At 47.8% G+C, this 13,042-nt stretch overlaps 1 protein-coding gene across 1 annotated transcript in view; it reads right to left on the reverse strand.

Moving 5' to 3' along the window:
* HEATR6 (HEAT repeat containing 6) overlaps nt 1-13,042 on the reverse strand; it is a 116,284-nt gene that overhangs the window by 35,652 nt on the left and 67,590 nt on the right. The window contains exons 9-10 of the mRNA XM_069756424.1: nt 4,258-4,435; nt 3,944-4,150 (exon numbers count right to left, since the gene is read on the reverse strand). Coding sequence (XP_069612525.1) covers nt 3,944-4,150; nt 4,258-4,435 — 385 coding nt within the window. The remainder of the gene's footprint in view (nt 1-3,943; nt 4,151-4,257; nt 4,436-13,042) is intronic.

Here is a 13,042-nt window from a genome sequence, read left to right on the forward strand (position 1 = left end):
CCAGACGTCTCTGAAGAAGAGGAGATGGCCGCCCAGCCTGGGAAGTGGGCTGGGGTCTTGTCGTGAGTCATGCTGAGGTGGACCTTCCAGACCTAGACCTGTCTACCTTGGGAGTAGCGAGGACGCCAGGAAGGAGTGGGTCTAAAGGATACCTCCTTCTCTTGACATGCCTGTGTCCTCTGCTGTTGGAAAAAGGAATCCGACGCCGCAAAACAACAAAAGGGCCGAAAGGACCGAAATTGCCGCCTAGGAGGAGGTCGGCAAGGTTTAGACTGGGGAAGAAGGGAACTTGTGCCCCCGGTGGTGTCCTTAATGATTTGGTCCAGCTTAGAACCAAAGAGATGTGAACCCTGAAAAGGCAGGCTGGTAAGGGTCTATTTTGAAGACAAATCCGCCTGCCAGGCCTTGAGCCAAACGGTCCGACGGATGGCCACAGCATTGCTGGATGCCTGAGCTGCAAAAGATGCGGCATCCAGGGAAGCGGAGACCAGGTATTCACCCACATGGGAAATCTGGTTGGCAAGCTCTGCCAGCTGTCCAGATGGGGCCCCATCCAGGATGTCCCGACGGAGTTGTTTGGCCCATTCGGAAATGGATTTTGAAACCCAAGTGGAAGCAAAGGCTGAGCAAAGAGTAGACGCAGCCGCTTCAAAGGCTGACTTCGCAAAGGATTCAATGACTATCGTTAGAGTCTTTCAGAGATGCTCTGCTGGATAGCGGAAGGACAGTGTTGGTGGACAGGCTGGAAACTGGAGGATCCACCAAAGGAGCAGTCCAATTAGCTCCGGAGAAAAATGATACAAAACGCCAAGGCGCTTTCCTCTCTGAAAGTGTCTGGTCAGATTCTCTCTTTCTCTGGTCAGGCGACTGCCGGTACCGGAAAAGGTGCGGCCGCCGGGGAAAGCGGCGCGACTGCCTGTAAGGCCGCCGCGCCAGGACAGAGGAAGGTGCAGACGCAGTAACAGCAGCACGGCTGCCTGTAGGGTTGCCGTGTCGCTCAGAGCAAGGTGCGTCCACAGGAAAAAAAAGGCAGTGCGGCTGCCTGTAACAGAGCGGCCGCCAGAGGAAACAGCGTGGCCGCCCACAAGGGCCGCCGCGCGAACGGAGCCATAACTCTCACCCCATATTTCCCCAACCGCAGAAAAGGGCATTAAAGGAAGCATATTTCCCCGCCCTGCGACAAGGAGTCCCCCGGGAACCCCCCATGACCATCCCAACTTGAGGAGGGATCCAGGTACCTGAGGGAAGGGGAAAGTGGAATACTCACCTAAACATCCCACGCCGTGCCGTTACTAATCTCAAACCGGGGAAGGTATCAGACGTCCAGGGAGCTGTGATGGACGTCCTCGTCTCCTCCAACCGACAGGCTCTGGTGGGCGAGTGGGTGGAGGACGGAGCTAGGACCGGTCTTCTGAGCACTTTTGTGTGCTAGGGGTCTTTGGCCTTGCTGTCGGATCTAGGAGGATACGGGGTGGCAGTACACGCCATATTCCTAGTCCACATTGTGGGACTACAGTTGTGACAATTCACACTGTATCCCTCCGGAAACCTGAAAGAAAACGACGCACGTTGATGTAGATAAGGGTCTAATAATAGACCCGTATCCACCTGCTACTGACACTAAGCTAAACTGAAGTTCATAATGCCAGTCGGTGGGGTGTACACTACAGAGGAGGCACTCTTTTTTATGCATAGTGTCAGCCTCCTAGTGGCAGCAGCATACACCCATGGTTCCTGTGTCCCCCAATGAGAGAAAGTGGCTATGCCATTTGCTGTTCCCATGATTTGGAGAGAACCCAAAAATCATAGTGATGACTGCTACTTTTGTTTTGTCAAACTGAAGGGCTTTTCTATAAAGAACAAACATAAGATTAATTACCCTGAACTTGAATATGTGATTAGGCCAGTTCCACATGATGGTACCTTGACAGTTCCCGTACCACCGATGTCTGGATTGGATGAAAATGAAGTAGAGTATGAAGACTATGGAGCTGAAGGTACTGGCGAAGACATGGAGACCTAAAGTCAAGATGAGTATGTACCTGATGGAGAAGCCGAACAGTCAGAACGCTTTACTCAACATGAATTAAAGGATCTCATCAGAGCCTTTCATTGTCAAAAGATAAAGCTGAACTTCTTGCATCTAGGTTGAAATAGAAGAATCTTCTTCATGATGATGTCAAATGTGTTATTACCGAAACAAAAGTAACACTTTAACACAATTTTTCACAGTTGATGGACCAATGGTGTGCTGTAACAATGTGAATGGCCTCTTTGAAGAACTGAATCAAGAGTATTTTGTTGCAGATTGGCGATTGTTTATTGACTCATCCCAGAGAAGTTTGAAAGCAGTGTTGCTTCACAATGGAAATATGAAACCATCAATCCCTATTGCTCACTCATGTCATCTATAGGAAAGTTATGAAAATCTGTCAGTTGTTTTGGATGCCATACAATATAAGCATCATCAATGGAATATCTGTGGAGATTTGAAAGTGATTGGTCTGCTAATCGGAATGCAAGGAGGTTTCACAAAATATTGTTGCTTCTTGTGTTTATGGGACAGTAAAAATACAGTAGAGCATTATGTTCGTTGTGATTGGTGACAGAGAATCATGTATGCTCCAGGTAGAGACAATGTTGAGCATAATCCTTTAGTTGCTCAAACAAAAATCTTTCTTCCTCCACTACATATAAAGTTGGAATTAAAAACTTTGTGAAAGCCATGGCAAAGAAAAATTCAAAAGGGTTCCAGTACATTTCACAGCATTTCATCAGCAAAACTGAAGGGTATTTGTTGGTCCTCAGATCAGAGAGCTTATGAGAGATGTGTTTGAAGGAACTCTAAATGATAAGGAATTGAGGATCTTGGAAAAGCTTCAAGTGGATCTGTGAAAACTTCGTAGGAAAACAAAAATCTCCAGAATATCTTGAAGGTGCTGAGGAACGGCTAAATGCATACCAGTGTCTTGGATATCACATGTGTATAAAATGCACTTTTTGCATTCACATTTAGATTTCTTCCCTCAAAATCTTGGGGATGTAAGCAATGAACAAGGCAAGCAGTTTCCCAGGACATTAAAGTAATTGAACACTGCTACAAGGGTTTTTGGAATGACTCCATGATGTTAGATTACTGTTGGATGTTATATAGGGACAACCCTGAAAAATCTTATTAACGACAGTCTAATGTCAAGCACTTTTAATTTCTTATTTTGGTTTTTATTTTACATGTGAAATTGTTTTGGTTCAATAAAAACTGTTTTCTAAGCTGAAGCATTTTTTTCTGATATGTAGATTACTGTTACAGAAAAACTATACACATTTTTGAAATTAGGATAAAAAGAGGATTCAGAAAAGTACAAAGTCACCAGCGATGCTTACAAAATATATTTTTTGTAGACCTGTGTTATTAATGGGACTCCTGGAAATAGTTAAGCCTTGCTCTCAGCCGGTCTTCGGCACTCCCATAATAATGAATGAAGCAGCAGTGCACGTGATCAATCTCCACTCCATTGACACCAAGGTCTCCAAAGCTTGAATCTCAAGATCGGTGGAGGTCTCCGCAATCGGGAAGGTGTCCCCTTATCCATTGGAAAAGTGATATCTTTCAAACTTGAGACGACCCTTTAAGTATGGTTATTACAGAATGGGTTAAAGCTGATCTCAAGTGAGCGATATATCAGGAGATTGATCCCTTGGATAGCTCATCATTGCTGAATTGGTGAGGACCTGGAACATGGCAAGAGAATAGCAGCCAATCTGCAGCACCCAATAATAGGTATGCGGTGCACCTCCCCTCAATGTTTACTTCAGGGGGTGCCAGGTGTCAGACCATCACTAATCCGAACATTGAGGAACTCTTCAAAGATAAAGATAGTGACTGGAGAACCGCTTTTATTAATTTTAGGCTGTAATACTGAAAGCATAAAATAAAATATACCTTAATTATTTGAGTTAACGTTTGTGCTGAAGACTCAGCGACCACTGCTAGCAGCAGGCATCTGTGAAGCTCTCGTATACTTGAAGCCAGCGTGACAGAGAAAGGAGTGAAAGCTCTTTTATGATCATTTGCATCATCAGCAACAGAAAGGAAATGCTTTGAACCATCCAGAATAGCAGACAGGACTTGAAGCGCACAGGCACGGGTCTAAAAGAGAAAATGACAAATAAAAATTAACTTTCCAAACGATCAAAAACAGTTTTATTCACTCACTTCTCCCACAAAACTGTTCTGAAGACAAAATGAGTCACTACCTTTGGTGAATAATCTTTAAGCACAACGGTCATCAGAGACACAGATTGTGGACTTCCTATGCCAGGAATATCTGGAACAAATGCTGACCAATAGCCATAAAGAACTTTTTTTTCAATTGACTTTATTGTAGACAGAAAGCAGGATAATGCACCTTGTCGAACTTTGGCTTGGAATGACCTTAGAACAGAAGACAAAAAAAAAAAAACACATTTCACAAAAAGATAATCCATAAATGATCAAATGCAGATACCGTATTTTCCTGCGTATAAGACAACTTTTTAACCCCTAAAAATTGTCCCAAAAGTCGGGGGTCGTCTTATACGCCCGGTACGGGTGCATGGAGCGATCCTGGATGGTTCCCAGGGTCTGAAGGAGAGGAGACTCTCCTTCAGGCCCTGGGATCCATATTCATGTAAAAAACAAAGAATAAAAAATATGGATATACTCACCCCTCTGACAGACCCTGGCTCTCAACGGTGCAAGAGTCTGCCTCCGTTCCTAAGAATGAAGAGAGTGAAGGACCTTCGATGACGTCGCGGTCACGTGAGCGGTCGCGTGACCGCGACGTCATTGAAGGTCCTTCACTCACTGCATTCTTAGGAACGGAGGCAGACGCTTGCAGCGCTGAGAGCCAGGGTCCATCGGAGGGGTGAGTATATCCATATTTTTTATTTTTATTCTTTATTTTTTACATGAATATGTATCCCAGGGCCTGAAGGAGAGTCTCCTCTCCTCCAGACCCTGGGAACCACACGCTGTATAAGATGACTGGGCGTATAAGATGACCCCCGTCTTATATGGCGGGCATATCCCAAATTCTATATTTTATATGGAAAAGTTGGGGGTCGTCTTATACACCAGAAAATACGGTAAATACTGTAATTCACTTTGCATATACTGTTTGGCTATATACTGTACAGTACTTCTAGGGGTGAAAGCAATGACAAAATACAAAAGTGACCAAAACAACAGCCAAAAAGGATGAGAACAGAGAAAAGGTCTGTGGTCACGCCCTGCAGAATCATTCCTTTATAGGGGTTGTCTTGCCTATCATTTCTACCTGTTGTCTGTTCTATTTGCACAACAGCAGGATAAAATTGATTCACAACCGCTGTTGCTTCATAACTGGACACCCATGCAGGAGGCAAGTATAAGCTTTTTTTTTTTTTTTTTTTGTCAGGGCCAAACATTTAGATCAACAAGGTTTTGTCCTAGTAGTGGACAACTCCTTTAACGCACGTTTGAGTCCTTCATCTGTTCTATGGTCTCACCATAAGGGCTCGTTCAGACAACACACTGACCAAAGTAAATAAGTTAGACATTTTAGATGGCAGTGGTTATATATGGCTGAGTTTTCAGGATGAAAATCAAGTTATTTTTCATATGCTAGTCTGAACCCGGCATAAAACAGGGATTTTTGTGTACTCACCGTAAAATCCTTTTCTCCGAGCCACTCACTGAGGGACACAGGACCATGGGTGTTAGCGTATGTGCACACGCTGCGGATTTTGCTGCGGATCCGCAGCGGTTTCCCATGAGTTTTACAGTACCATGTTAACCTATGGGAAACGAAAACCGCAGTGTACATGCTGCGGAAAAAAACGTGCGGAAACGCAGCGGTTTACATTCCGCAGCATGTCAAGTCTTTGTGCGGATTCCGCTGCGGTTTTACACCTGCTCCAATAGAAAACTACAGGTGTAAAGCCGCAGCGGAATCCGCAGTAGAAACCACGATAAATCCGCAGGAAAAAACGCAGCGGTTTTGCGCTGCGGTTTTTCCAAATCCGCTGCGGAAAAATCCGCAGTCCTCCAGAATACGTGTGCACATACCCCTTATGCTGCTGCCACTAGGAGGCCGACACTAAGTATATACAAAAAATATTAGCTCCCCCTCTGCAATATACACCCACACCCTGGCTCCAGCCAAACCAGTTCAGTGAAAAAGCAGGAGGAGAAAATGAACATCATATAAAAGGTACAAAAAACATCAAACTGAAGAATCTACTCAAGCAGTCAGGCCAACAGGGTGGGTGCTCTGTCCCCCAATGAGTGGCTCGGAGAAAAGGATTTTACATCGAGTACACAAAAATCTCTGTTTCTCCATCACTTCATTTGGGGACACAGGACCATGGGACGTCCTAAAGCAGTCCCTGGGTGGGGAAACAACAGAGCATAACAAACCGCCATGCACCAGCTGCCTAGAGATGCGTTACCAAGCTTTCTTCCCAGGCCTGCATCTGCGGAAGCCTGAGTGTGAATGCTGTAGTGCTTCGAGAAGGTGTGCAGACTTGACCAGGTCGCAGCCTTGCAAATCTGTTCCGCCGACACCTGGTGCCGAATGGCCCAAGAAGCGCCCACCAACTGAGTGGAGTGTACCTTATTCCCCGATGGGATAGGCTTGCCTCTGACGCGATATCACTCCTGAATAGCCGAGCAAATCCACCTGGACTTGGAAGCGGCCAGACCCTTCCTGTGACCCTCAGGAAGTAGGAATAAGGTGTCAGTCTTGCAAAAGGACGCTGTCCGAGTGATGCATCTTCCCTCTCAAAACGGTGTATTGGTGCCAGACAAAAACAAGGGCAGTACAATGTCCTCGTTAAGGTGAAAGGAAGAGACCACCTTGGGTAAGAAGGACGGTGACGGACAGTGAACAGCCATGTCCTGGTGAAAAATTAGAAAGGGGGCTTGACAGGAAAGCGCAGCTAGCTCCGATACCCGCCTAATCGATGTCACCGCAACCAGGAAGGCGACCTTCCATGAAAGGTCAGTTAGAGAGACATCCTGCAGCGGCTCAATCGGAGCCTCCTGTAGAACACCCCCCAGGACCAAGTTAAGATCCCAGGCATCCAACGGCCTTCTATAGGGGGGTACCCCTGAATGAAAGTTTTGACCGCCAGCTAAGAAGCAATCCGGCGCTGGAACAAAACGGATAAGGCAGAGATCTGGCCTTTGAGGGAACTAAGCGCTAGGCCTGAGTCCAGACCAGTCTGAAGGAACTGCAAAATAGTTGGGATGGAGAAGGCAAGTGGAGAACGACCGTGTTCCCTGCACCATGCGAAAACCGCTTTCCAGGTGCAGTGAAATGCGCCCCGATGCAGGTTTCCAAGCACTAATCATCGTGGAAACCACTTCTCGGGAGAACTCAGCTTGGGACAGAACCCAAGATTTAACTGCTAGGCCGTTAAACACAGGGCCCCCCGAGTTCTGGTGGCAAATTAGGCCCTGGGAGAGTAAATCTGGTTGATCCGGTAGTCGCCAGGGAACGTCAACGATGAGCTGAGCCAACTCCGTGTACTACGCCCGGCCAGTCCGCAACGACTAGGATCACCGGAATTCCTTCCGCCTGGATCTTCCCAATAACCCTCAGAAGCAACGGAAGTAGGGGGGGGAACACATTAGGAAGGTGAAATTGATGCCACGGAAGGACCAATGGCCTCTGGATCCTATGACTGAGGCGAAGACCCCGGGTACCTTGGCATTCAGCCTCGATGCCATCAGGTCCACGTCCAGAGTCCCCCAGCGATGACAAATCTGTTGGAATACCTCCGGATAAAGTGACCACTCTCCCGAGGCGAGACCTTGATGGCTGAGGAAGTCTGTCGCCCAGTTTTCCACGCCTGGGATGTGAACCGCTGAGATGACTGTGTCATCTCGGCCTAGCGGAGAATGTGTTCCACCTTGCGCATTGCCGCCCTGCTGTGGGAGCCCCCCTGATGATTGATATACGCCACAGCCGTGGCATTGTCCGACTGTATGCGGTTGGGGCGACCAACCAGGAGTTGATGAAACCACCGCAGGGACAACTAAATTGTCCAGATTTCCAGGATGTTGATCGGAAGAAGCGATTCCTGAGGTGACCAGCGCCCTGGGCAGTGTGATGACGAAAGTCCAGAAGACTGGTGTCGGTGATGACCACCATCCAGTGCACTGGGAGAAAAGATTTTCCCTGGGTGAAGGAAGACCGTAACGTCCACCACCTGAGCACCCGCTTGACCCGTGGAGACAGGCGGCACAGACGGTCGAGAGAGACCTTATTCCTGTCCCAGGCCAAAAGAAGAGCAAGCTGCAGAGGATGGAGGTGTAGCTGGGCAAAGGGAACAGCTTCCATTGCTGCCACTATCTTGCCCAGGTACCCCATGCCGAATCGGATTGAGGAAATAGGCCCGAGCTCCTTGTTGAAGAACTATGACCTTGTCTCGAGTGAGAATCACCAACACTCGGGAGGTGTCCAGGGTCATTCCTTCAAACCTCTCGCTTTCTGGGACCGGAATGTTGACCCTGTCTTGGCGTAGCAAATCAATGGCTTGGTAGAAAAGCCGGGCCCGTGCCCTTGCTTCGGGTTTGGTGAGGAAGAACCACGCTGGAGGGCGAGAAGAAAAAAAACATCTTGTATCGTGTCTCTGACCCACTCGTCGTGAACGACGGAGAGCCAGATATGACGAAATAGGATTAGACGACCGCCTACTCTGCTGGTGTCAACCGGAAAATGCCGTGAGTCATTGGGCAGAGAAACTATGGGACCGGGATCCCTTAAATGTAGATTGCTTGAGTTGGCCCCTCCATGACGGGTTGAACTTATACGAGACCAGGGAACTCCTGTTCCCACGAGGGGAACACCCCGATCCGGAAAAGGTGGTCGCATTAGACCAACCGGGATTGCTACGAAAGGGCCGGAAGTGCGCCTGTTGTTGACGACGAAAGGGGAGCTTAATCTTCTGCTGGGGAAGGAATTTACTCTTTCCTCCTGTGTCCCCCCGAAGAAGGAAGGTCCGAAACGCGCGTCGGGGCGGACGCGCTGGGACCTGGCTGCATTAGTTTGCCCTGCCATTATTGGTAATTATATATACTTTATACCGCATGTTGCTACGTTGCATGGTCTACGGCATTTCGCTTGCAAGGCTCTAATGGTCACTCTGTGGCCGGCGTGGGCAAACATATGGCGCCACTTAGTATGGCTATGCCTCATTTCTATTATACGTAGGTTCTTTAACCACATTTATTTACAACATTTCGGGTATCGTCATTTGAATATAATATAGATTATCTGTGTAAATCTTCTATTTTGTTCATACTTACTATAATGCAGTCGGTCTCTGCGCGGCCTATTTCTTGCACCAATTTGTGTCACATTCCCTTGTGATTTATCCCCCCTTTTCCTTTGTTTTTCTGCTGTAATTTTATTAATAAATTTTGTATTTTTTGCATAAACGTAGACCTTTTTATCATCTGGTTCTTTAGTGTTTTGTATCTTTCCTCCTGTGGCATCCGAGATAAGCTGATCCAGCTTCTCTCCAAATAAACGACCGCTCTGGTAAGGCAGAGACGTCAGGGACTTTTTGGAAGCAGACTCCGCACGCCATACCCTGAGCCACAGTGTCCGTCGGATGGTAATGGCGTTTGAGGCTGCAAGCACAGCAGAGCTAGCGGAATCTAGGGATGAATGCAACAAATATTCCCCGCCAAGGAAATATGATTGGTCTAGTTCTGTTGCTTCCGGGGGCAAGGTCACTATCCTGAATTGTCCTAGTCAGGGTATCTGCCCAAGAGACCATAGCTTTAGTTACTCACGCCGCGGCAAACGAGGGAGAGAGTGCCGAGCTCGATGCTTCAAAAACCGAACGGGCAAGGTTCTCTATTTGACAGTCCGTGGGGTCCTTAATAGAGGACCCATCTGGTAAGGATAGAAGGGTTTTGGTGGCCAGGTGGGAGACAGGCGGATCAACTGGAGGGGATTCAGCCCATTCCTTCCGCAGATCCAATGAAAAAGGGTATCTCGTCTCAAGAGGCTTCTGACCGGCAAAGCGTTTGTCTGGTCACTCCATATGTCACCGAACTATGTCCTGAAACTCGGCATGGTTGGAGAAAACCTGATCAGGACTTCTGGTCCTTTAAAGGGAACCTATCACCCCGAAAATTGCGGGTGAGGTAAGCCCACCGCCATCAGGGGCTTATCTACAGCATTCTGTAATGCTGTAGATAAGCCCCCAATGTTACCTGAAAGAGGAGAAAAAGACGTTAGATTATACTCACCCAGGGGCGGTCCCGCTGCTGGTCAGGTCAGATGGGGGTCTCTGGTCCGCTGCGGCGCCTCCCATGTTCTTTCCATGACGTCCTCTTCTGATCTTCAGCCACGGCTCCGGCGCAGGCGTACTTTGTCTGCCCTGTTGAGGGCACAACAAAGTACTGCAGTGGGCAGGCGCCGGAAAGGTCAGAGAGGCCCGGCGCCTGCGCACTGCAGTACTTTGCTCTGCCCTCAACAGGGCAGACAAAGTACGCCTGCGCCGGAGCCGTGGCTGTAGATCAGAAGAGGACGTCATGGAAAGAACATGGGAGGCGCCGCAGCGGACCAGAGACGCCCATCTGACCTGACCAGCAGCGGGACCGCCCCTGGGTAAGTATAATCTAACGTCTTTTTCTCCTCTTTCAGGTAACATCGTGGGCTTATCAACAGCATTACAGAATGCTGTAGATAAGCCCCTGATGCCGGTGGGCTTACCTCACCCGCGATTTTCGGGGTGACAGGTTCCCTTTAAAGGACACCGTGTGATCCAGGACAGAAGTAGGGTCCTCCTCCACTTTAAAGTCTGGTTGACGGCCTCAATGAGACTGTCCACCGTTGCCTGATAATTCGGTGAATCTAGGTCAAAGGGCATCTCAAAATCAGAGTCAGAGTCCTGTCCACAGCCAGCCCCAGACAAGGGGCAATGGAGGACGGAGGCTGCGGATGTCGAGGCGTGAAAACGCCCGGGTGACGGAGTGCTATGGCCCCGTTTCCTAGAAACCTGTGTTCTTGTCTGAGAGCAGCACCTGCTGACTGAGCGTTCCTGTGAGGTAGAGAAACTTTCCAAGACAGGCAGACGAAGACCCTGACCGGTAGATGAGGGATCTTGTAGGGGCTTTTGCTAGAGACGCCATTGTCTGCGACAGTGACAAAGCCCACTCAGGGAGACTAGGTACACTGGGTTCGGTAGCGGTGGATAGCTCCTGAGAGCATTTGGGGGTCACAGGTTTTGCAGAGTGGCATACTCTGTCCCCGAGGTAATTAAGTCTGGCAAGAGGTACATGAGGTAAATCGGAGGTCCCCAACGTTTCCGACCTTGTGAGCCACATTCAGCTCTGAGAGAGGGTCGCGAGCCACATTCAGCTCCCGCCCCTTCACAATACTGGCAACCAAAGCCCCGATAACCGGTATAATGGTAACCAAAGATTTTCCACAAAAATCACCCCAAAGCAGTATAGTAAGATCCAGGGGTTCCCACTTTACCCCCATTCGGTATTCTCCTATAAAGCATTCCCAAGTCACTGTCACTTCCAGCTTCAAACACCTATGACAGGTATTGTCATCTTGCCTTCCCATTGTCATCATGTCTTTCCAATTTTGATGCTGGATTTTTAAATTTGTTATCAATAAAACATTGGACTTTTTACTGAAAGCATTAAGCTACTTACTGGTAGCGGCGTTTCTCGGAGGCCCATGACAGCACGACAGAGAGAGGGATCCGCCCATTAGGAACAGGAAACCTACAGATACAAAAGGGCGGTCCCTCTCCCTTGCCTCAGTTGTATTTCAGAGTCTTGAGAGGACTACCGCGGTTAGTGGCACAAAAAATATACACTACATACAATTATATACAGATTATATACAAATTTCCAGCTATATATTTGGAACTGGTATCCTGAGTGAGATATATACATCTATAGGAAGTGCAACCCCCAGTGAATAGGGAGGGAACTAAGGGTGCTGTCATGGGCCTCCGAGAAACGCCGCTACCAGTAAGTAGCTTAATGCTTTACTCGGACTCCCATGACAGCACGACAGAGAGAATTACAGAGATGTAAGGTACCTTAGGGAGGGACTATGGCCTGTAGCACCCTTAACCCGAAAGTGAGATCAGAGGAAGCCCCCAAATCCAACCTATAGTGCTTAAAGAAGGTGGACGGGGATGACCATGTGGCCGCCTTACATATCTGGTCGATTGATACTCCAGATTTTTCCGCCCAGGATGTAGCCATGGCCCTGGTGGAATTAACCCTCAGATTCTGTGGAGCCGGACCCCCACCTGCAGTATAAGCCAAAGAGATAGCCTCCCTAATCCACTTTGCTAATGTGTATTTTGATACCCTAAGTCCCTTTCTAGGATTTTGGAAAGATAAAAATAATGCATCATCTTTCTTCCATGTGTCGGTAACCGAGATGTATTCTAGCAGGCATCTCCTAACGTCTAATGTATGGAGTAGTTCTTCCTTAGGGTTAGCAGGATTAGGGAGGAAGGATGGTAAGATTATCTCTTGTGACCTGTGAAACCGTGATGATACTTTTGGTAAATAGGCTGGGTCCGGTCTGAGGATTACTCTGTCTGGTAGAAACTCTGTATAAGGGGATACCCTGGAGAGAGCTTGTATGTCTCCTACTCTACGGGCAGATGTAATTGCTACCAGAAATGCTGTCTTAAGGGATAGTGCCTTAATTGAAGCGGTTTGCAAAGGTTCAAATGGCTCTTTAGTCAATGCTGATAGGACTAAGTTGAGATCCCAAGGCATAGATCTATCTTTCTGAATGGGTCTAGATCTACTGGATGCCTTAATGAACCTTGAGATCCAGTAATTATTGGCAATGTTACAGGAGAATAGAGCCCCTAGGGCCGAGACCTGTACCTTTAGAGTACTAGTGGATAGACCTAGTTCTAAGCCTTTTTGCAGGAATTCTAAAATTTGTTTTACAGGTATTCCTTCTTCTAAATTGAAATCAGAAGAGGCCAGAAACTTTCGCCAGGTTCTAGCGTA

The sequence above is a fragment of the Ranitomeya imitator genome, chromosome 3, assembly GCF_032444005.1.
Source record: "Ranitomeya imitator isolate aRanImi1 chromosome 3, aRanImi1.pri, whole genome shotgun sequence".
Lineage (NCBI taxonomy): Eukaryota > Metazoa > Chordata > Amphibia > Anura > Dendrobatidae > Ranitomeya > Ranitomeya imitator.